Source organism: Phacochoerus africanus, chromosome 9, assembly GCF_016906955.1.
Source record: "Phacochoerus africanus isolate WHEZ1 chromosome 9, ROS_Pafr_v1, whole genome shotgun sequence".
In the NCBI taxonomy this organism is placed as follows: domain Eukaryota; kingdom Metazoa; phylum Chordata; class Mammalia; order Artiodactyla; family Suidae; genus Phacochoerus; species Phacochoerus africanus.
Window position 1 is genome coordinate 95,460,930 of NC_062552.1, and position 24,957 is coordinate 95,485,886.

Below are 24,957 nucleotides of genomic sequence, written 5' to 3' on the forward strand. Positions count from 1 at the left end.
CTATGTTTAGTTTTCTGAGGCATCTCCATAACTGCTTTCCAGTGGTTGACCAATTTACAGTCCACCAACAGTGACTAGGGTTCCTTTTTCTCCACACCCTCTCAGCACTTATTTTTTGTAGACTTTTGGATGATGGCATTCGTCTGGTGTAATGGTGGTACCTCGAGTGGTTTTGATTTGCATCTCTCTAATAATGAGTGATGTTGAACATCTTTTCCATGCGTTTTTTGGCCAACTGTTGTCTTCTTTGGAGAAATGTCTGTTTAGATCTTCTGCCTTTTTCGATAGGTTGTTTGTTTTTTTGGTATGGGCGCTGCAGAAGTGTTTATAAATTTTGGAGATGAATCCTTGTCACATTATTCACTTGCAAAGATTTTCCCATTCTGTGGGTTGTCTTTTTGAGTTGTTTAGGGTTTCTTTTGCTGTGCTTCTGGGGTTTTATCTTTTACCATCTGGAACATGTTCCCCACCACCTCATTCTTAGTTGCTATTTGTATTTTTATGTCTGCAGTAGGTTAGTTAAAATTCTTGATCTTGGAGAAGTGGCTCTCTGTAGGAGACATCCTGTGTGTCCCAGCCGTGCACTCCCCTCTATCACTAAACTATGTGCCTAAAGGGTTCCTAAAGAGGGCTGCATGGGTCCTTCTGTTGTGGTGGGTTGACTCTGTGGCTGGTCTGGTAGGCTCGTTTGGCCTCTGATCTGGTTATTGCCAGGTCCTGCCTTGTGTGGATGCTGCTGGCTGCTGTTTGCAGGACCTTGTCACAAGTGGCTGGCGCAGAACCTAGGGTGTCCCAGGGCTAGGGCTGGCTCACTGGTGGGCACAGTCAGGGTCCTGAAAGCTCTGGGGCTGTTGTCTGCCCATTGGCAATGAAACCAGTTCCCAGGGTTAGTGCTGGACTACGGCAGGCAGAGTAGGTTCCTGGAGTCGGCTTCAGGGCTCAGGGATCCCAGAACTTGTTCCATATCATTGGTAGCGGGGAAGGGAGATGATCTGACACAGTCGGGTGTAGGGTTCGGGGTGTCCTGAAGCTTGCATTGGCTTGCTAGTGGACCAGGACAGGGCCCAGCTGGTCCCAGGTAGGGTCTGGCCTGCTGTGGGCAGGCTGGGTCTGCAGACTGTGGGAATGTGTTTTCCTTGTGTCTGGTGTCTGCTCCTTGTGAGTGAGGCTTGTCTGACATAGTGCTGGCTTCCTGAGGGCAAAGCTGTTACTGCCCCTAGTGGGTGGTGCTGGTCTTGACCCTCTGGTGGTCAGGGCCATGTTTAGTGCACTGTGGGCCCACAAAGTCTTTAGCTAGCCTATCTGATGTGGGTGGGACTGTGTTAGTTGTTTGGCCTGAGGCATCCCAGTTCTGGGTGGGGTCAGGTCTCTTGAATGAGCTAGAAGGAGAGCCCCAAGTCATGCCCATGGGCACTGGCTCCCAGATATGACTGCACGTATCTGTGTCCCCAGGGTGAGCTGCAGCGATCTGCCCCTCTCCAAGGCCAGCAGGTGGGTCTGACCCAGGCTCCTATCAAAGTACCTGCTTTTGTCCTGGATCCCAGTGCGTGTGCCTTTTGTGTCCACCCTTTAGGAGTCACGTCTGTATTTCTCACAGTCCTTTGGGACTCCTGAAATTAAGCCCTGCTGGCCTTCAAAGCCAAATGCTCATCTTCTGGCACAGGACCCCCTGGGTTGGGAACCCAATTGGGGCTCAAAACTTTCACTCCTGGGGGAGAACTTCTGTACTTATATTATTCTCCAGTTTGTGAGTAGCCCACCTGGAGGTGGGACTGGTTATAAGGTTGGCTTTCCTACCCATCTTTTTTTTTTTTTTTTCCCCTTCTTTGTGTCTTTAGTTGTGAGATAGAAGATATTTCTGGTAGGTTTCAGTTTTTTCGTAGTGGTTCTTCTGCAGATAGTTGTGGTTTGGTGAGCTCAGGGTCTTTCCCACCACTCTGGCTGATCTCCAAGGGACTTTTCTATTCTCAGCCTTGGGCAGGTGGCTTTCCTGGGCCATATAGGTAAATGTTCAAGGTCCTTGCTCATGGACAAAGCAGCACTTTCCTGCATCCCAACTGTGTCCTGGCCTATGGGCCAGACTTCTGTCCTGGCGTGTTGATATACCAGCATTGGAGGTGGTATGGTTCTGGTCTCTGCCCGCTTTATCTCCTACCTACTGTGGTTCCTTTCTTCCATTTCTGGCACCTTTCTTTTCTTTTTTCTTTTTTTTTTTGTCTTTTTGCCTTTTCTAGGGCCACTTCCCTCGCATGTGGAGGTTCCCAGGCTGGGGGTCTAATCGGAGCTGTAGCCCCTGGCCCTATGCCACAGCCACAGCAACTCGGGATCTGAGCCACGTCTGCGACACCGCAGCTCATGGCAACACCGGATCCTTAACCCGCTGAGCAAGGGAGGATCGAACCCGAAATCTCATGGATACTAGTCAGGTCTTTAATCTGCTGAGCCACAGTGAGAACCCACCTTTTTTCTTTTAAGATTAACTATATATTAAACTTTTATTATCTTTATAATGTTTTCTCAACATTTGTATGTTTAGAGTGGGAAAGGAAGGGTTTTCATATCTTCCAGATTATTTTAAGAAATCTCTCTTGCAGATTCTTTAATCTCGTTAAGTTTCAGTCTCTTCAATAAAAGTATTGGGGAAAGTACCTATGATACTTAACCATAGTGTTTCTGCAAAAATAGATATTTTACTTTTTTTATTGTCTTTTTGCCTTTTCTAGGGCGATCCCATGGCATATGGAGGTTCCCAGGCTAGGGGTCTAATCGGACCTGTAGCCCCAGCTACACCAGAGCCACAGCAACACGGGATCCGAGCCGCGTCTGCAATGACGGATCCTTAACCCACTGAGCAGGCCAGGGATCGAACCCACAACCTCATGGTTCCTAGTCGGATTCGTTAACCATGAGCCACGCACGGAACTCCAAAAAAAAAAGATTTTAAAAAGAGCATAGCCATTTTATATTTTCCTTGTAGTGTAATAATTGTTGTCAATCCATTTTTCCTTCTCCAATGCTGATATCTTTGTAGGCATAATTATAGCCCAGAAAATTATTTAAAATTTTTGTTGTTGAAGCTTTTTAAACTTTTATAAACGAGTACACACTTAATAGAAACCCTGTCATAGAGGAGTGTAGGCGGGGTCCTGCAGATCACTGTGTCTTTGGGCAGTATAAGTTTTAGGTCAGGGCCTAAGATGGGTAGCCCAGAGCCCAAAATGTATTTGGCTGGCACGGTGTTTCCAAAAACTGTAAGTTTGTTGATGACACTTAGAATGGTGACATAAATTCAGATATCTGACTTCTCTTGAATATGAAGATTTATATTGGGCCTTCTTCACAGACAGGATCCAAACTCATACTGAATGGTTGCTGTCCCATGTTTTCCCCCTTTCTCTCCAAAGACCACTTATCATGTATATTTACACTTTTACTTGTTTTTTTAATAGTACAGAAATATAGTATATACCTATTTTTCTGTCAAAAATAGGAAAAGAAAGATGGATGGGAAAAGAACACATGTGAGTGTCACAACAGCAAAAAAATCAGTCAATCTAGAGAGAAATGGAACATTTTATTCAAGCAAGATTTCAGATTTGACTTGGGAAGAGCATCTCAGAAAGCTCTAGAAACTGTTCCACCCCTTAGAAATCAAAGCACAGGCGTTCCGGCTGCAGCACAGCAGGTTAAGGATCCAGTTTGTCTCTGCAGAGCCTCAGGTTGCTGCGAGGTGCAGATTCAATCCCCAGCCTGGTGCAGTGGATTAAGGATCTGGTGTTGCCGCCGCGTGGGCACAGGTCAAAGTTGGCCCAGAGTCGGACCCAGCCTGGTGAGGCCAGGGATTGTACGGAATCCTTTTTTTTTCTTTTTTTTTTTTTCTGTCTTTTATCTTTTTAGGGCCAAACCGTGGCATATGGAGGTTCCCAGTCTAATCGGAGCTACAACTGCTGGCCTACACCACAGCACCAATGCCAGATCTGATATGTCTGCCCTACACCACAGGTCACGGCAAACCCCGATCCTTAGCCCACTGAGCGAGTTCAGGAATCGAACCCGAAACCTCACGGTTCCTAGTCAGATTTGTTTCCGCTGTGCCATGACGGGAACTCCCAAACAATCCTCATGGATTCTAGTCGGGTTCTAACCTTCTGGCCACAATGGAACTCCTCTTTTTCTTTTCTATCCTGGCTTCCCGTTTTACTGCCCTAGCGTACCCTCAATAACTGAGTTGCTTTCTATGGAGAAAACTAATGAGACTTCTGCAGCAATGGAAAATCCATGTTTACTCAAGCCTGTTTGCTCCATCCCCTACAGCCCGTGCCTCCTAGACAAGTAAAAACAAAACAAAACCACTCCCTGACAACTTGCTATGAGTAGATATTTTGATTTGAAAAGCAAAGTCTCCATTTAACTGAGATTGAAGGTTTAAAAGTGCCAACACCCTAAGAAAGGTCTCAATACATCAACAAGTAGAAGTGAAAGTTTAGTTTATTCTATTTTGGTTGATAGGATTTCATAGCATTAAGAGAGCCCTGGGCAACTGGCAGAGGGTGAGGGATGGAGGGGGTTCTTAGGTGAGAAGAGGAGAGAGAGATGGAGGAGTGCCTTTTGGGGCTCAGCCTCACTCAGTGGCTTAAGGTTCCAGCATGTCTGCAAGCTTCGGTGTAGGTCGCAGATGTGGCTCCGATCCGAGTTGCTGTGGCCCTGCCTGGGGACTTCCATATGCCGCAGGTGCAGCCCTAAAGGACAAAAAAAGGGGGGGGGAGATGCTGGAGTACAGGAGGTACAAAAGGAGCAGAATTAATATCACTGTTTCATGTGGAAATTTGTAGCAACTTTTTGTTGTGTGGGCATGTAGATTGGACTGGACATTCCCCCCAGGGAAACTTGTTCCGTGTACTTTCATTCTGTATGTAAATATGTTATTGCCATTTGTTTTGCAGATTGTGGGATTATGTGTATATGCTTTCCTTCAACAGCAGAAAAGTTGAAGATGTCTAAACATTTAGTGGCTTTGAACTGTGACCACCCTTCTTGGCGTGGCTGTTGGGGGGTTTGTCCTGTGGAAAGGCATCCAGCGCCGGAGGAATAAACGAGCCATGTGACCGGCAGCAGCTGCCACCACCGCCCACAGCCAAAGCGCCAGGCAGGGGGAGCTGGCCGCCCCCGAAGAGGATCAGCCCCACTCGAGTGCCCCCAGAGCCTCATGGGAAGAAAGGATCCTTAGAAAAGGTGGTGACTGTGTCTCAGGAGGAGGATGGGATCCAATCGAGCCTTTGCTTAGGAGGGAGTATAAAAGATTTTCCAGTACTTGGAATCGACTGTGAGTGGGTAGTGAAAAGCAAAAATAAAACAAATCTTTTCTGCTTTTCCAGCTAGGGACCTTGACTAGTCAAATAGAGGATAGATATTAAAGGAGAAGTAGCTTGTTCTCAGCTTACTTGTAAATAGATTTTAGCAGAAGGAGAAGCAGCTTCTCAGGATAGGAGAGTGCTTATAATCATGGATTCTGGGGTCAGAACTCTATCAGTCCTGTTCACCACTTCCATTCTGATCTCGGAGAGACAGCAGTGACTGTGGCTTGAGCGAGATCTTAATTCTCTGCTCAGGAATTGAACCTGGGCAGCCTGAGTGAGACCAGGAATCCTAGCCCCTAGACCGCTAGAGACTGAAAGCAGAATTGCCCTGATTCTTGCCCCCATTGAAAGCAGAATGTTTCAGAAAGCAAAGACTGTGAAAACAGGTACAAAGTTTCTTAGAAACACGTACAAGCTGTGGGAGAGCACACAGGGCAGTAGTCTGCTTATCTGAGGCAGAAGCACAGCATAATACATGCCCAAGGGGGCATGGGTGCAGGTGGGCCATCTGAGGAGACCACCTGAGAGGTGATTTAAACCACTTAATATGGTGCCGTTTTTCCGGGTCTTTGTTTCCTTTGGCCAGTTTTTTGTTTTATTTTCACACCTGACCAGACCCAGGGCCCTCCCGCACTTGCATGCACATCTTTTGGCCAAAGCAAGGCAAGATTTATTGTGGTTGGCACCCCTCCCCTTTCTGACCCAGAGTGGTTCTCTTGCGCATGTGTAGTTGGGTCTCCCTGACCCCATGATGGAAAGTATGTGACCTCTTGGTCTTGGTCCAAGTAGGGCTCAGTCCCCTCTTTTAATCCTGTCATTACCACTGTTTACAACTCGAAGAAGACAAAGTACCAATTATTTGCCTTGTGCCTGTCCTATTGTATCTTGAAGTCAGGTGGCTGTTATAAAGTCTGTCCTGGAGCCCACCTATCTCCTGCCTCAATTCTGTGAACTTGGGACAGCTGCTTAACTCTTTGAGCCTCAGTTACTTATCTGTAGTAGGGATGTAATGTATTTGCTGGCCCGGCCTTTTTAGGATTCAAATAGATGTCCGTGTTACAGCTTCAACACACTTTTAACTATAGTAATTGCTCATTAATATTAGCACTGTTTATTTTTATAATATTTTTCATAGGATGCCATGGCGAAGAAGTTGGAAGTCGGTTAAAGAATGAGTACACATAATAATGTTTTAAAAAATAATTTTAAAATGTTTTTTAAAATATGTAAATATGATTTAAAATAATAGTTAAAACGAAAGAGTTATTACTCTAAGCCGGTACTAGGCTTTTTTTGTTCATTATCTCTTTTTTATATTTATTTTTGTTATTTTCTTTATCTCATTTATTTTTGACAGTAATCCTCTGTAGCGAGTGCTTATTGTCTTCCCTTTAGAGATAGGAACATAAAAAGATTTGTTTTACTTGCCCAAGACTATAAGCTAGTACTAGCATTTGCGCTCTCTTTCTAACCATATGATTAATTTTTCTAATAGCTGTTATTTTGGGGGAGTTCGTTCTCCTGCCATCTTCTAGGCCCTGACTATCACCTCGACCCAGAGACAACCCCAACCTCTCGAGCGCACTCGCCCCCTCCTTCGCCCTTCACCTCCCTCTTTCCCCGTCTCCACCCTCGTACCCCCTCTTTCCCCCGTTCACTGCCATTGTTGTCCCACCCCCCCAACTACCACCCACGTTCCACTCGCCCCTGCAGCATCTTCACCCATATCCCAGCACGACGACGACCGACAAACACGACCAGACATCTTACCCACACCAACACACATGTCCAAAATCACCCCCACCCCTAACCCAAACACAACCACCAACATCTTAACACCACCCCACCACAAAAGGACAACAACCAAACCACCCCACCCAACAACCCACCAAAAACAAAACACCAAACACCACAAACCACCAAACACCCCAAAACCCAAGAAAAAAAAAACACCACAAACAAAGACCAACCCCACCCAAAACCAAACACACACACCCCACACCCCCAACCACCCCCACCCACCACCCCCCAGACAGAACCCTAACTCCACCCAAAACCCAAAAACAAAACTCCACAACAACCCCCAGCACACCCACCACCATTTCCTGACCTCATCGTCCTCCTACTGGCCCCTGTCTCGGCCCCTCCCTCCACCCCCCACCACGCCCTCCACCCCCCCAACCCCCACCCACCACCGACCCACACCCCCCCCGACAGGGACCCCCTCCCACCCCCACACCCCCCCACCCCCCCCCCCCCCCCCAACCCCCCCCCCCCCCCCCCCCCACCCACCCGGGCCCACTAACCACACCTGAAAGCGGCCCCTAAGCCCCCGCCTAACCCTCGCACCACACCAAAATCCTGACTCTCGCACGGTTGGCTATAGGAGGGACCTCCGAGATCGCCCACTACCCACCTGCTGACCACCAGACACCCCCAACCCACGGCCAACACACCCCTCACGACCACCATCGCCTCGCCCCACCCCCACAACTCGCTCCAACCCCCCCCCGGTAAGACCACCCCACCCCCCCCCAAGCCTTTTACCGCCGTCAACACGTCCTGACCGATACTACTGCGATGTTTATATCCGTAACCACGCGACCCCTCACCGCTCACGTCAGCCTTCCCTACCTACCAATGACCTTGCCCGACCACAACTTACACACCGCCGCCACACCCCACACAGCGCCCTCGCCGCCGCCCCCACCTTTTAGTTTTCTCAATACCTGCCATGGCCCCAGCCATAGGCCTCATCTGATCATCCTATATCATTTTAGAAATAGTAACATATTTCTATATCATTTAGAAATATTTACATGAGCAATAATAGAAGAAAACATCGTAAAACAATGAGCTTTAGTAGATTAGGAAAATTCACATTGCCAAACAGCTTGATTATTCCAATCAAATGAAGTATAAACTGCAGCAAAAAACGTAAGGTAGTCTGAAGTGATAGTCATTACCGTAGTGATTTATATAATAATTGTTTAATTACCATAGCAGAGGCACAGAAGTGAAAGTGGCAAAGATCCAAAACCCACTTTGGTTTTTTTTTTGGTCTTTTTTGTCTTTTTAGACCACACCCATAGCATGTGGAGGTTCCCAGGCTAGGGATCTAATCGGAGCTGTAGCCGTCAGCTACACCACAGCACAGCCAACGACGACTCTAACCCACTGAGCAAGGCCAGGGATCGAACCTGCAACCTCATGGTTCCTACTCAGATTCATTTCTGCTGCACCACGACAGGATCTCCAGATTTGGCTTTGAATGTATTGAGCTCATGCTCATGCCAAATCTCCCTTCAGGTGTGATTGCATTTTCCTGATTGCTGCCACAGAAAAATTCATTTATCCCTCTTTCTTCATTCTTCATTTTTAATCCCCTTTTCTTTCATTCACTTCTGGGTATTTGCTTAGGTGTTGTTTTTTTCTTGTTTTATATTGTCATGTCATATTTTAGATTTACCAAAATGTTTACCTTTTCTTTGCTCCTTTCCTTATATATCAGATCTTTCTGGCATCATTCTCTTTAAAGTCGTCCTTTAGAAGTTCATTTCTTGAGGGCTCATTGATAATAAATATTATTGTTTTGAAAGTGTCTTTTTCCCCCCTTTTTGGAAGCCCTGTGGCATATGGAGGGTCCATGGCCAGGGATCAGATCTAAGCCATAGTGCAACCTAGCCAGCTGTGCGAAGTCTGGATCCTTAATCCACTGTGCTGGGCCGGGGTTCAAAACTTGTGTCCTAGCACTCCCAAGATGCCGCCAATCCATTGCTGAGCCACAACCGGAAACTCCTGAAAGTGTCTTTTTTTTGCTTTTGATCTTGGAAGTTATTTTCATGATAGAAAATTCTAGTTTAGGAGTTCCCATTGTGGCTCAGTGGTAACAAACCCAACTAGTATACATGAGGATGTGGGTTTGATCCCTGGCCTTGCTCAGTGGTGTTAAGGATCTGGTATTGCTGTGAGCTGTGGTGTTAGGTCACAGATGTGGTTAGATCCCATTGTTGCTGTGGCTGTGGGCAAAGCAGGCAGCTGTGGCTCCAATTCGACCCCTAGCCTGGGAACTTAAATTGCCTCGGGTGTTGCCTTAAAAAGCAAAACAAACAAACAAAAAATTCCAGTTTGCAATTTATTATCATTTTCAAGATTGAATTCCTTTCTTCTGGCTTCCATTGTTGCTGTTGAAAATAACTGTCAGTCTAAATGTTGATTCCTTGTAGGTAATCTAATTTTTTGTAGCTCTTTGTAAGATCTTCTTTTTGAGTTAGTGGTTTCAAGATTCACTGTGATGAGACTAGGTGTTGTCTTCTGTATTTCCTGTTTGGGATTTAGAGATATATCTGCATGTAAGATGGATATCTTAAGTCAGTTTTTAAATTCTCTTTGAAGATTGCCTTTATGCTGTTTTTTCTTCTCTTCCTCTTCTTCCCCTTCCTCTTTCACCACCTTCTTTCTTGCTGGAATTTGATCAGCTATATTCTGAATTTTTTATGCTCTCCTACATTCTTGGTAATCTCTCTTTTATATTAACATACCGTGGTGTCTCTGATTCATTCTGTCGCAGTTGCTTCAGGTTATTTACAGTTTCCTTTTTCTGTCTTTAGTTTTTTTGTCTCATCTCTTGAACTTGTCCCTTGAGTCTTCTTTAATCTTTTTAATTGTGAAATAAAATACATCAAGAAAAGTGCTTGAAACAAAAGTAAACAGCTAAATGATTTATCTAAAGAGAACAGCTTTATAACTAGAAACTAGGTCAAGAAAAATAATTTTCTAGTGCCCCGAACTCCCCTGTGACCCATAGTAACCCTCAGGGTTACGATTATCTTGTTTTATGGTATTTACTTTCCTGTTTTCTTTTAGTTTTACTACTCAAACATGCACCCCATAGGCACTGTAATTGAGTTTGTTGCTTTTTAAATTTAATGTAAGTAGGGAGTTCCTGTTGTGGCACCGCAGAAATGAATCTGACTTGTATCCATGAGGATACAGGTTCAATCCCTGGCTTTGTTCAATGGCTTGGGGATCTGGCGATGCTGTGAGCTGTGATGCAGGTCACAGATGCGACGCAGATCTGGTCTTGCTGTGTCTGCGGTGTAGGCTGGCAGCAGTAGCTCTGATTCAACCCCTAGTCTAGAAACTTCCATGTGATGCAGGTGTGGTCCTAAAAAGCCAAAAAATATTTTTTTAATGTAAATAAAAATATCAATTGTGTATTTTTTCAGCTTCTTTTAACATTATGTTTGTGAGATTTACCCATGTTGTGTATGACCGTGATTCATTGCCATATGTTCACTGTGTAAATCTATCATGATTTATTCATCTATTCTAATGTTGATGGACACCTGGGTTGTTTACATTTTGGGGCTCTTACCAAAAAATACTGCATGAACAAATGTACCTATTATTGTTGGGCTTATGTATCTATGAGTGGAGTCCTGGGTCATAGTTTGTATAAATGTCTCAATTTTTATAAATAATGCTGTTTTCCAGGCTTTATTTTTAATTTTTTTTTTGTCTTTGTCTTTTTAGGGCCGCACTCACAGCATATGGAGGTTCCCAGGCTAGGGGTCTAATTGGAGCTGTAGCTGTGGGCCTATACCACAGCCACAGCAACACCAGATCCGAGCCACATCTGTGACCTACACCACAGCTCACGGCAACACTGGATCCTTAACCCACTGAAGCCAGGGATTCGACCCGAAACCTCATGGTTCCTAGTTGGATTCATTTCAGACAGGAACTCCTTTTTTTTTTTTTTTTCAGGCTTGTTTTAGTGAGCTACCTTTTATCAGCAGTCTGAGTGTACCCACTGTTTCCAGCTGTTTTCAAAAGTGGTTCTACTAAGCAACCTCTCATCAAGTCTATATGAAAAATGGCCTTTGTCTTATATTGTGATCCACATTTACTATTCTCAGATTTTAAAATTGTAGTCATTTTATTATTTTAAAAATTATTTATTATTAATTTTTTCAGCGTTTTCTCCAGATATCTAATGCAAGATGCAATGTAGCCACAGTCCAAGAAATGTAATTGCCATTAGGGAAATTGTAGCCCTACTGGATTGTGAGATATTGATATTGTGATACAGCTAAAAGCCTTATGTATTTCTGTTCTAATTATAATGTAGCCAGTTTGATAAATAAGGCTGCCTCTTGTGCTTTTCTACTTTAGGTTATATACTTTATAGATGAGACACACATCAACTTTACTGGTTTAAAATGAAGTCATTTTATGGAGGTCCTGTCGTGGCACAGTGGTTAATGAATCCGACTGGGAACCATGAGGTTTCGGGTTCGATCCCTGACCTTGCTCAGTGGGTTGAGGAATTGGCGTTGCGTGAGCTGTGGTTGAGGTTGCAGCGTGCTGGATCCGTGTGCTGTGGCCTGGAAGGCCCGTGGCTGCAGCTCTGATTTGACCCCTAGCCTGGGAACTTCCGTATGCCGCAGGAAGCAGCCCTAGAAAAGGCAAAAAGACCAAAAAAATAAATAAATAAATAAAATTGAAGTCATTTTAAATGTATGCAGAATATTTCATTGTGGTTTTAATTTGCATATCCCTGATTACTATGATAGGAACAAAGGGTGAGAGGGGGGCGATATAATGAGAGTGGCGGAGGGCGAGGAGAGGGGAGGAGAGTAGTGGGAGGGCAGGAAGAGGGAGAGGTCGGAGATGAGAGAGGGAGCGTAGAGATGGAGGCGAGGGAGCGAGGGAGATGCTAGATGTAGATCTAATTGGCTACGTGTATGGAGATGAATAGGGATGACTGTATTCTCTCTACTCTGGAGCTCTTTTTATCGTAGCTTATTAGTCGTTTATATATGCTATATGGTATCTCTCTCTTTCTCTCTTTCCTTCTATTTTCCTTTGTGTTAACGATCTTTCTTTCTCTCTCTTTTCTTTTCTTTCTCCCTCTTTCTTTCTCTCTTTCTCTCTCTCTTTCTTTCTTTCTTTCTCTCTTTCTCTCTTTCTCTCTCTCTCTCTTTCTCTCTCTCTTTCTTTCTTTTCCTTAGGGCTGAGCCTGTGGCATTTGGAAGTTCCCTGGCTAGGGGTAGAATTGGAGCTGCATCTGCTGGCCTGTGCTACAGCCACACCAACGTGGGATCCGAATCTCATCTGCCACCTACACCACAGCTCATGGCAACACCAGATCCTTAACCCACTGAGTGAGGCCAGGGGTCGAACCTGTGTTCTCATGGATACTAGTCTGGTTTGTAACTCGCTGACCCACAACAGGAACTCCCTTTTTTTGTTTTTTTTAGGGCTGTATCTGGGACATATTGAAGTTCCCAAGCTAAAGGTCGAATTGAAGCTGCAGCTGCTGGCCTACACCATAGCCACAGCAACATCAGATCTGAGCAGCATCTGTGGCCTATGCTGTAGCTTGCGGCAATGTCAGATCCTTAACACACTGAACAAGGCCAGAGATTGAATCTGTGTCCTCAGGGATACTAGCTGGACTCTTAACCTGCAGAGCCACATGGGAACTCCCTAGATATCTTCTTGTATTGAGTTCCTGTTCAAGTCTTTTGCCTCTTTTTCTTACTGTTTAATAGCAGTTCTTTAAGTATTCTGGATATGAATGCTTTGTGAGTTAAGTGTATTGTAAATGTCTTCACCCATTCTGTAGATTGCCTTTACATTCTTTTTTTTTTTTTGTCTTTTTTGCCTTTTCTAGGGCTGCTTCCCGTGGCATGTGGAGGTTGCCATGCTAGGGGTCAAATCAGAGCTGTAGCCACTGGCCTACACCAGAGCCACAGCAACGCGGGATCCGAGCCACGTCTGCAACCTACACCACAGCTCACGGCAACGCCGGATCCTTAACCCACTGAGCAAGGCCAGGGATCGAACCCACAACCTCATGGTTCCTAGTTGGATTCGTTAACCACTGCGCCATGACGGGAACTCCTGCCTTTACGTTCTTTTAATGTTATCACTGCATGATCAGAATATCTATATAGTGCTGTTTAACAAATCTGTTCTTGCCCCTTGCATATTTAGATTTACAATCCACCTAGATTGGTGTGTGTTTGTGTGTGTGCGTGTGTGTGTGCACGGGAGATGTGAGGTAGGCTTGAGTTTCATTTTTTTTCCCTTATGGATATCCAATTGTCTTAATGCCATTGATTGAAACGATAACCCCTTCCTCACTGCTGCACAATGCCACTGTATTACAAAACAAGTATCTGTATATGATTAGATCTATTTCTGGGCTCTCTAGGAGTCTATTTTTCTTTTTTTTCTTTTTTTTTTTTTTTTAGCTATTTCTTTGGGCCACTCTTGCAGCATATGGAGGTTCCCAGGCTAGGGGTTGAATCGGAGCTGTAGCCACCGGCCTACGCCAGAGCCACAGCAATGCGGGATCCCAGCCTCGTCTGCAACCCACACCACAGCTCACGGCAACGCCGGATCCTTAACCCACTGAGCAAGGCCAGGGACCGAACCCGCAACCTCATGGTTCCTAGTCGGATTCGTTAACCACTGTGCCACGACGGGAACTCCCTATCTTTCTATTCTTCCACAAGTGATCACAAACTTAGTTACTGTTGCTTTATTATGACTCTTGATATCTGCGACAGCAAGACTTTCTATCTAGTTCTTTTCCTAGAAGGTCATAGTCCTTTGCATTTCCTGTGCATTTTAGACTCAGGTTCTATAAAAAAATTTTTGATGTTTTGAATGAGATTGCATTGGATAAATAGATCATTGTGTGGGGTATTGACTTCTTTCCAGTATTGAGTTTTCTAATCTAAGAATATTAATTTAGATTGTCAACTTCCCTTTTCAAATAATTTTTAATTTTTATTCAAGTATACTTGATTTACAGTGTTGTGCCAATTTCTGCTGTTTAGCATAGTGACCCAGTCATACATATATATATACATTCCCTTTCTCATATTATCTTCCATCATGGTCTGTCCCTAGAGACTGCATGTAGTTCCCTGTGCTGTACAATAGGACCTCATTGCTTATCCATTTTGAATGTAATGGTTTGCATCTACTAACCACAAACTCCCCATCCATCCAGTCCCTCTTTCCTCCCCCTTGGCAACCACAGGTCTGTTCTCTATGTCTGTGAGTCTGTTTCTGTTTTGCAGATAGGTTCATGAATGCCATATTTTACATTCCACATGTAAGTGTAGATCTTTAACTTCTCTTAATAATGTATTTGTAGTTTTCTGTGATTTAAAAAATTCTATTATAAATGAAATCTTTAACAATGTGTTTCTGGAGTTCCCATTGTGGCACAGTGGAAACGAATCTAAGAACCATGAGGTTGTAGGTTTGATCCCAGGCCTCGCTCAGTGGCTTAAGGATCTGGTGTTGCTGTGAGCTGGGGTGTAGGTCAAAGACGTGCCTTGGATCCTGTGTTGCTGTGGCTGTGGTGTAGGCCGGCAGCTGTAGCTCCAATTAGACCCCTAGCCAGGAATCTCCATATGCCGCGGGTGAGACCCTAAAAAGAAAAAAAAAAAATGGTGTTTCTGGTATATAGAAATGTAATTCTTTGATATATATATATTTCTTATAGTAAGGAACTTAAACTCACTTATTAATTCTAATTGTAGGTTTTTTGGATTTCTCTATAAACTATTATATCATCTGTGATGTGACGGTTTTATTTCTTTCCAGTCCTTATACTTTGTGTTGCTTTTCTTGCCTTGCTGTACTGGTCGGGGTCACAATATAGTGCTCAGTAGGAGTGGTGATAGTAGGCATCCCTGACTCCTTCTCTATCTCAGAACGACAGCGTTCAACATTTCAGTATTTTCGTACTGCGTTGATATCTGCAGTAGATTTGTTTATGAGATTAAATACATTCAGTTTGTTAAGAGGTTCTTTTTTTTTTCATTTTCTTTTCTTTTGTCTTTTTAGGGCCACACCTGTGGCATATGGAAGTTCTCAGGCTAGGGGTCGAATTGCAGCTGTAGCTGCCGGCCTGCACCACAGCTGTAGCAAAGCCAGATCCGAGCAGTGTCTGTGACCTACGCCACAGCTCATGGCAATGCCAGATCCTTAACCCACTGAGCGAGGCCAGGGATCGATCTGTGTCCTCATGGGTACTAGTTAGATTCGTTTCCGCTGAGTCATGATGGGAACTCCAAGGGGCTCTTTTTTAAAGAATGAAATATTGCCATTTGCAGCAACATGGATGGACCTAAAGAATATCATGTTAAGTGAAGTCAGAGAAAGACTAATATTATAGGATATTACCTATATGTGGAATCTAAAAAATGATATAAATGAATGTATATACAAAATAGAAATAGACTCACAGACATAGAAAACCAACTTATGTTACCCAAGGGGGAAGGGAAAGGAGAAGGATAAATTAAAGAATTTGAGACACACAGACACAGACTACTGCATGTACAATAGGTAAGCAACACGGATTTATTATATAGCACAGGGAACTACATTCAGTATCTTGGAATAACCTATAATGGAAAATAATTTGAAAAATTGTACATACTGCATCATTTTGTTGTACGCCTGAAACTAACACAGTATTATGAATCGATTATACTTCAATTAAAAAATAGGGTTTTTTTTTTTTGAAAAGTCATGCATGGTTGAATTTTATCAAGTGCCTTTTCTGCATTTCTTGAGATAAGTGTGTAGTTTTTCTCCTTTATTCTATTGTGGTAGTGAAATACATTGATTTTTGAATTTCTGGAATAAAACCAACTTGGTTATGATGTCTTATTCTTCTTATACATTACTGAATTCATTTTGCCAGTTCTTTTTAGAGAATTTTAGAAATAATCTGTGTATATGAGGGATATTGGCTTATAATTTTCCTCTGTAGAACTATCAGATTTTGATTAAGAAATTGTGTTGGCCTCATACAGAAAGTTAGGACTGTTCCTTATTTTTCTCTGGAAGAGTTTGTATAGAATTGTCATTCTTTTTTCCTTAAGTGTTTGATTAGAATCTACTGGTGAAGCTATCTGGAGTTTTCTCTTAGGGGAAGTTTTTGAATTATGAATACAATTTAAAAAATAGTTTGGGGGCTATTCGTATTTTCTATTCTTCATGTCTGTTTTCATAAATTATATTTTTCAGATAAATCTATCTTCATTCAAAAATTTAAAGTACTGACATATATTTGTTTATAATATCTTGTCTGGTAGATATGTAAGGATGTCTCCTTTTTCATTTTTGACGTTGCTATTTTTTTGTGATTATTCCTTCCATGGGTTTATCGATGTTATTAGTCTTTTCAAAGAACCAGCTTCTGGTTTTGTTGATCTTCATTGTGTGTTTATGTTCCATTATGTTGATTTTGGCTCTTTATTATTCCTTTTCTTGTCATTTGGCTCTAATTTGCTATTCTCCATTTATGCTTCAAACCTTCTCTAATCTGACATCCTACCATACTTCTCCACTGAAAGTGATCAGGCTGATGGCTTTCTTTTTTTCAACCCAGGGGTCGCTTTTTGGACTCATTCTAGCTCTCAAAAGCATGTGCCCTATTGCTACATGAGACATTCTCTTCTTGGCTTTCATGCCATCACACTCTCCTATCTCCTATCTTACTGTTCTCTCCTCTTTTTCCTTTTCTGATTCCCCTTCTACTTCACATCTAAATATTGAGGTGGCTTTGGCTTGGTCTCTGCTGTATCCACCCCAGGGATTGCAAACTCAGATGTCTACAAGGTCCAGATGGGAAATGCAAATGAGTGATGTAGAGTGACTGCATTTTTGAACGCATAGGGATATTCTTCAATTTCATAAAGAAATATGCACCCTCCCATTTTTCTTTAAACACAAGACCTCTGTGGTTTATCTTCCATTTTCCTAGGTTTGTTTTTTTTTTTGTCTTTTTAGGGCTGCACCTGTGGCATATCGAAGTTCCCAGGGTAGGGATCAAATCGGAGTTGTAGCCATGGCCTACACCACAGCCACAGCAACTCAGGATCCGAGCCGCATCTGCCACCTACACCACAGCTCATAGCAATGCCAGATCCTTAACCCAGATCCTTAACCCACTGAGCGAGGCCAGGGATCGAATCTGCGTCCTTAAGGATGCTAGTCAGATGCATTTCCGCTGAGTCACAATGGGAACTTCGTTTTTTCCTAGTTTTGATAGACCTGTATCCTGAGAAATATTTCTTTTTTTTTTTTTTGTCTTTTCTAGGGCTGCTCCTGCGGCATATGGAGGTTCCCACGCTAGGGGTTAAATCAAAACTATAGCTGCTGGTCCTACACCGGAGCCACAGCAACACGGGATCCGAGCCGCATCTGACCTACACCACAGCTCACGGCAACGCCAGATCCTTAACCCACTGAGCAAGGTCAGGGATTGAACCCGAAACATCATGGTTCCTAGTTGGATTCGTTAACCACTGAGCCATGACGGGAACTCCATGAAATATTTCTTTGTATTAGAAAAACAGTGGTTTGCAAATACAATGATAAATGGAAAATGACATTTGGCTTCAGTGTTGAGAAGACATTGTGGAGAATTAGAGAATTCATGCCTTATGTAAATGAGGAAGCTGTTATACAGTTCAAGCCAAGTGTTGCCAGATTGTCCAGTTCTTTAAAAAGAAACTTGACATATAGATTTTTTTAAAATGTGAACTCCACTAATTTTAAAATTCTGGCACAAGTTTTAAAAAAGTGGAGACCAAAAAAATAATAATATTAAACATATAGGTGGGTCCGCAGATGGGTCCATGGACCACTGATTCATGTCCTCTAATTTGTATTCTTTTCCTAAGTGATCTCATCTAAGTTTATAGTTTTAAATATCATTGGTAGGCTGACGGCTCTCAACATTAGAACCCCAGCCTTTTATATCTACCTGTCTACGTGACATCTCCCTCACATGTCGAATAGTCATCTCACTCATGACATGTTCCTAATAGTCCTTTTGATTTTTCTTCCCAAACCTGTATTATCCCTAGTCTTCACCATCTTTAAGATTAAAATCAGGAAGCAAAAAAAAAAAAAAAAGAGAGAGAGAGAAAATGGAGTTCCCGTTGTGGCTCAGTGGTTAACGAATCTGACTAGGAACCATGAGGTTGTGGGTTCAGTCCCTGGCCTCACTCAGTGGGTTAAGGATCCGGCGTTGCCGTGAGCTGTGGTATAGGTTGCAGATGCGGCTCAGATCCCGCATTGCTGTGGCTGTGGTGTAGGTCAGTGGCTACAGCTCTGATTCGACCCCTAGCCTGGGAACCTCCATATGCCGCAGGTGTGGCCCTAGAAAAGACAAAACAAAACAAAAATTAAAATCAGTTCCCATTGTGGCACAGCAGAAACGAATCCGACTAGGAACAATGAGGTTGCAGGTTTGATCCCTGGCCTCACTCAGTGGGTTAAGGCTCTGGCGTTGCCATCAGCTGTATTATAGGTCGCAGGCATGGCTCGGATCTGGCGTTGCTGTGGCTGTGGTGTAGGCTGGCAGCTGTAGCTCCATTTGACCCGTAGCCTGGGAACCTCCGTATGTCACAGGTGCGGCCCTAAAAAGACAAAAGACCAAAAAAAAAAAAAAAGATTAAAATCAGAGTGGCATCCCCTCCCTTAAGGGTTTTCTAACAGAAGTGCTAGGAATGGAAATCACAAGCAGGAAGTTACATTAAATTTCTTTTATGGCAAAATATTTGGAAATTCAAAAGAGTGGTTTCAGAAAGCAGGAAATAGCACAGCGTTCTACCAAATAGAGGTATGTGTTTCCAGATTCCTCTGAGTTACCCGTGGTGATGTATAATTACGGATAAATTACCTGTACAAAATGAAGATTCTCCGTGTTTCAGAAGCTGTTATTGCCTTTCTCCTGGGAAGTGGGGATGGAGATGTTAAAAATCTTTCTGGCGCCTGACTTCTGTCTGATTCTTTTTTGGCGTCTCTAGCTATAGACTGCCTTGCTTAACAGGTGCAAATAAATTAACAGGTGCACTAAAGATTGAATGAAGCGAAGGTCATTTTCCCAAGAACATCCTTCTGCAGGTCCAGGCTTCTGACTTGCCTGAAGTCCCTTCCTTTTCCTTACTGTTAACCCTTCCCTTCCATTTAGGAAGTATCACCGGCGCCATCTCCAAAAGAGATTCAGCATCTATCTACTTCTCTACACCTCTCCCAGTCCAAAGCTTCAAGTGTCTCTCATCTGGACCTTTGCAAGAACCTCTTGACTGGCCTCCCTTCTTGGACTCCTGTATACCTACAATCCCTTCTCCATACAGTAACCAAAGAGACCGTTTTTGTTTTTCCTTTTCTTTTTAGGGCCACTCGTGCAGCATATGGATGTTCCCAGGCTAGGAGGTGAATTGGAGCTGTAGCTGCCGGCCTACACTACAGCCACAGCAACACCAGATCCTTAACTCACTGAGTGGGGCCAGGGATTGAACCTGCAACCTCACATATACTAGTCAGATTCCTTATCGCTGAGCCACAATGGGAACTCCCCAAAGAGATGTTTTAAAAATGCACATCATGTCAATCCCCCGCTTAAAATGTTTTTATTGCTTCCTGTAAAACAAAGATGTCTTGGGACTTCCTTGGTGGTCTAGCAGTTAGGAATAGTTGGGGTTGTCACTGTTGGGAACTCTTTGATCTCTCCCCTGGGAACTTCTACATGTCGGACTTAGCTAAACCCCCCCCAGACAACCGGGATGTCTTAATTACTAATTTAAGGACTCACACTCTCTCCTCTCTCAACATCTCTGATTTTGTCTCTTGTTCTTTTCCCATCTTCCCCTTACTACTCTCTGGCCTCCTTGGGCCTTCATTCTGTCACTTGAACAGGATAAGCTCATTCATGTCTTCAAGCTATGGTGTAATTTAACTGATAAAGAAACTCCACAGATGGGGTGCTCATTAGCTAACCTTGTTCCAGCCTAGGATATGGTCCCAGATTATTCTTTGCTCCCTGCTGCCATCACGTGGTCATTTAAAGAATTATGGGCTTTTCAATAAAGTTTTTATCTGCTCTGGACTGAAGAATCCTGAAGTTAAAATGGATTATACATTGGCCCTCAGAAAGAAGGATATCTAAACTGATCCCCTCTAAGGATCACTGAAAAACAGAAAAAAAGTGTTAGAAATTTTGTCCACAATGACTGATGGCATCATTCATTTAAAATTTTTACTTTTGTGTGTATTTATGTCTGTAACACATTAGTATAGTAGTACATTTATATGATTTATAAATGTGTATATATATAGCGTTATATTGCAGACATTTTTTATGAATTGTCTAATCAAAAAAAAATCTGTGACCACTGGATTACATAATGCTAACAAAATTAAAATGTGTTTTTTCTTCCCCTATTAAATATAACATTGGTAAGCCAAGAGTTTTGTTGTTTTCCATGAGTAGTAAGTGGTGTCAAGGCAAAAGGATGTTGCCAAAGGGGTAAATATGAGAAATAAAGACTAGATAACTTATTCTTTTCTTTTGTTTTGTTCTTTGTTTTTGTTTTTTCCAGGGCCATACCCGCGGCATATGGAGGTTCCCAGGCTAGGGGTCTAATCGGAGCTGTAGCCGCCAGCCTACGCCAGAGCCACAGCAACGTGGGATCCGAGCCACGTCTGCGACCTACACGACAGCTCACAGCAATGCTGGATCCTTAACCCGCTGAGCAAGGCCAGGGATCGAACCCACAACCTCATGGTTCCCAGGCAGATTCATTAACCCCTGCACCACGACAGGAACTCCTAGATAACTTATTCTTTAAGCCAGACTGATTCTGCTAGAAGCAGTATTCGTCCAATTATATATTTAGTATACATTGGGTACCTCTTGGAATCATAAACATTTGGATTCCTAGTGGAAAAACCTTAATTATATAATACAATGTATCTTAAGCACAATCCATAAAGAGTTTTAAAAAGACAACTCACCTAGTTAGCCAGCTATTTATTTAATGTATTTTATGGTTTTCGTTTGTTTGTTTGTTTTGGCTGCACCTGCAGCATGTGGAAGTTCCCAGGCCAGGGATAGAACCTGTGCCACAGCAGCCACCCAAGTTGCTGCAGTGACAACACTGGATGCTTAACTGTGCCTCAAGGGAACTTGACTGAAAGGATTTTCAAAGATCCGGCCTTAGGAATTAGTAGTAGGTATTATGTCAAACTAGCAATGCTAAATATTAGAAGTAGAGATTTACAGCTTTTTCTTGGAAAAGACCTTAGGAAATAGACTCTTTTGCGATCAAACTGCTATGCTTTCATTTTAGGATACAAATAGCCTTCATTGATAAAGCAGTGCCTGAGAAGGGAAATCCTAAGTCTTTTGCAAGTTAAACCATAGTTATTTAGCATCAAAGCAGAGTTGAGGTTGAAGGCCCTCCTGATATTTTTTTTTTTTTTTTTTTGCTTTTTAGGGCCACACCCTCGGCATATGGAAGTTCCCAGGCTAGGGGTCGAATCAGAGCTGTAGCTGCTGGCCTACGCCAGAGCCACAGCAATGCAAGATCCGAGCTGCATTTGTGACCTACACCACAGCTCACAGCAATGCCGGATCTCTGACCCACTGATTGAGGCCAGTGATCAAACCTGCATCCTTGCAGATCCTAGTCGGATTCGTTTCTGCTGCACCACAGAGGGAACTCCCTGAATTTTGTTTTTAATAGCAACTCTCTGTGATCCTGACTTGACTGTTTCTTCTCTGCTCTACAGATTTGGAAATTAAGGTTCCAGTACTGACTTTGCCATTATCTCTCCATGTTTAGGCAAACTGCTTCACCTGTAGCCCTTAACTTCCCTCTCCTGAAAAGTGAAAAGGATTGGAATTTATTGGGTGCTTAACCTGGGTTCCATGGATAGCTTTAGGGAACTTTTAATTATATTGTATGTAAATTTTTCTGGGTATAATTTCCTTAGCTTTCAGCATTTTCTTCAACTTACTATTACCTCAAAAAGCTTAAAACTAGATCAGTTAAGGAGTTCTTGTCATGATGCAGCAGAAACGAATCCGACTAGGAACCATGAGGTTGTGGGTTTGATCCCTGGCCTCCTTCAGCGGGTTAAGGATCCAGTGTTGCTATGGCTGTGGTGTAGGCTGGCAGCTGTAGCTCTGATTCGACCCCTAGCCTGGGAACCGCCATATGTGCTGGGTGCGGCCCTAAAAAGAAAAAACAAACAAAACCTTATCAGTTAATATATAAAGTTATTTTTATCTCTTAAGATATAAGGATCCTAGCTTATGTTCAACATACTTTTTTTTTTTTTTTAAGAACAACACTTCTGACCATAAAATGCTGAGAAAACACTTTTTGTGCTACCAGGATTTATTATATTGGCAGGTACCACTTATTAATAGTACTATATTTCCTACCTCTTTTTAAAAATCAGATCTGGAGGCAGTGAAAACAGGTAAATGAGTCAAGTTAAAGAGTACATTATCATTTGGCATGCTGCTCCTTAGCCTTTTATTTCCTTAGCTTTTTATTTATATTTTTATTTTTGGTCACACCAATGGCCTGCAGAAATTCCTGGGCCAGGATAGAACCTGTGCCACAGCAGCAACCCTATGCCACAGCAGTGACAATGCCAGATCCTTAACCATCAGGCTACCAGGGAACTCCTTAGCTTTTTAAAACCAGTGTGTTTCACGTGACTGTCAGCATGTGTCTCAGAGCTCCTCGGTGCCAGCCGTTATTTATGGCCTGCTCAGATTTCAGGCTCGTATTTGGGTTCTCAGTAACCTCACTTTAGGCTGCTGCTTCACAGAGGCCATTGCATTTGTTAGGAGAGGATAACAAATCCTTTGGTTTGAGCCAAACTCCGGTCACCTGTTCCCTTTGGGAAGTTAAGATGTACTTCTTGGAGTTCCGGTCGTGGCTCAGAGGTTAACGAGTCCGACTAGGAGCCATGAGGTTGTGGGTTCGATCCCTGGCCTCTCTCAGTGGGTTAAGGATCCGGCATTGCTGTGAGCTGTGGTGTAGGTCGCAGACGTGGCTCAGATCTGGCGTTGCTGCGGCTGTGGTGTAGGTCGGCAGCTACAGCTCCGATTAGACCCCTAGCCTGGGATCCTCCATATGCCTCGGGTGCAGCCCTAGAAAAGGCAAAAAGACAAAAATAAATAAATAAATAAAGATGTACTTCTTATGGAGTCCCCATTGTGGCGTAGTGGAAATGAACCCGCCCAGTATCCACAAGGATGCGAGTTTGATCCCTGCCCCCGCTCAGTGGGTAAGGGAACTGGTGTTACCGTGAGCTGTGGTGTAGGTCACAGACCCACCTCAGATCCTGGAGGCTGGCAGCTGCAGCACCAACCCTCCTATCCTGGGACCCTCATATACCTCGGGTGCTGCCACAAAAAACAAAAGGAAAAGAGAAGAAAGAGGTGTACCTCTTAGATATTTTTTGGCCATAGTTTCATGTCGTATTTGGTGCTGTGCTGAGGTGTGGACTGTGGCCCTGTTTTCCTCTGTTGCAGGTGAATTTGGAAGGCAAAGCCAGTCCTCTATCACTCCTTCAAATGGCCTCTCCAAGTGGCTTCTGTGTCTTGGTTCGCTTGCCAAAGCTGATCTCTGGAGGAAAGACACTACCAAAAACATTACTGGACATTTTGGCAGATGGCACAATCTTAAAAGTTGGAGTAGGATGTTCAGAAGATGCCAGCAAGCTTCTGCAGGATTATGGCCTCGTTGTTAAGGGGTGCCTGGACCTCCGATACCTCGCCATGAGGCACAGGTATGGTTTGTATGAACACTGGGACTCCTGTAGCTGTGGGGCAAATATTTTAGCAAGAATTGCAGATTGCTGAGAATCAATAATGAAGCCTCTAAAATTCTGTAGAAACCTAATGGCTTCTGAGATACATATTGAATTTGTAAGGAAATATTCCAACTTCTGGGAAAACTTCAGTTACCTAGAATTGGTCTTTTTAGATGAAATATTAATAAGGTGTTGCTATAAGCTACAGGCTATAAACTGATGGGTCCCCTTGGCAAATTAGAGTTGCAGATCTTTTGTTTTTGTTTTTGTTTTTTTCCCCATATGGTATTTTGGGGAAATTTTAGATTAAATCCAGAAGATTTAATATAAACGTCTGTATTTCTGGCTTCTCTTGAAAAATTAGGAGGAGTTCCCATCGTGGTTCAGTAGAAATAAATCTGACTAGTATCCATGAGGACGCAGGTTCGATCCTGGGCCTCACTCAGTGGGTTAAGGATCCAGCATTGCCGTGAGCTGTGGTGTAGGTCGAAGACGTGGCTCGGATCCAGCGTTGCTGTGGCTCTGGTGTAGACCGGCAGCTACAGCTCTGATTAGACCCCTAGCCTGGGAACCTCCATATGCCGCGGGAGTGGCCCTAAAGAGGCAGGAGACCAAAAAAAAGAAAAAAAAATTATTTGGTATCAAATGAAATTTTATTTTAGCTTAGTAGTTTGGCTTATGTAAATAAAATTCGTACACATAAAGTAATTGATTTTTTTGCAAGCAATGCATTAAAATATTTGCTGTAAAAATTGTTTAGCTCCGTAAAAGCATTTGGACCACAACAACAAAAAAGCCACCTTTCATTTCGCCCTCCTCCCTCTGGCACCGCCTCCCCTGAGGCACCTGCTGTTCCTCTGCTGTTAGAGGCTGTATGTACCGTGGCCACGGTTGCCTCTGGAGAAGACTGTGTGGGTGGGAGTCCCAGTGC

The 24,957-nt window shown here is 43.4% G+C and overlaps 1 protein-coding gene across 3 annotated transcripts in view; it reads left to right on the forward strand.

Annotated features, from left to right (window-relative positions):
- The window catches only part of EXD2 (exonuclease 3'-5' domain containing 2), a 59,861-nt gene that overhangs the window by 15,916 nt on the left and 18,988 nt on the right, over positions 1-24,957 (forward strand). For 2 of the 3 annotated variants that reach the window (XM_047796169.1, XM_047796168.1), the window contains exon 2: positions 23,746-24,002. In XM_047796169.1, coding sequence (XP_047652125.1) covers positions 23,746-24,002 — 257 coding nt within the window. Of the gene's footprint in view, positions 1-5,168; positions 5,332-23,745; positions 24,003-24,957 lie in introns of those variants that run through there. The other variant, XM_047796170.1, reaches the window with a different exon arrangement.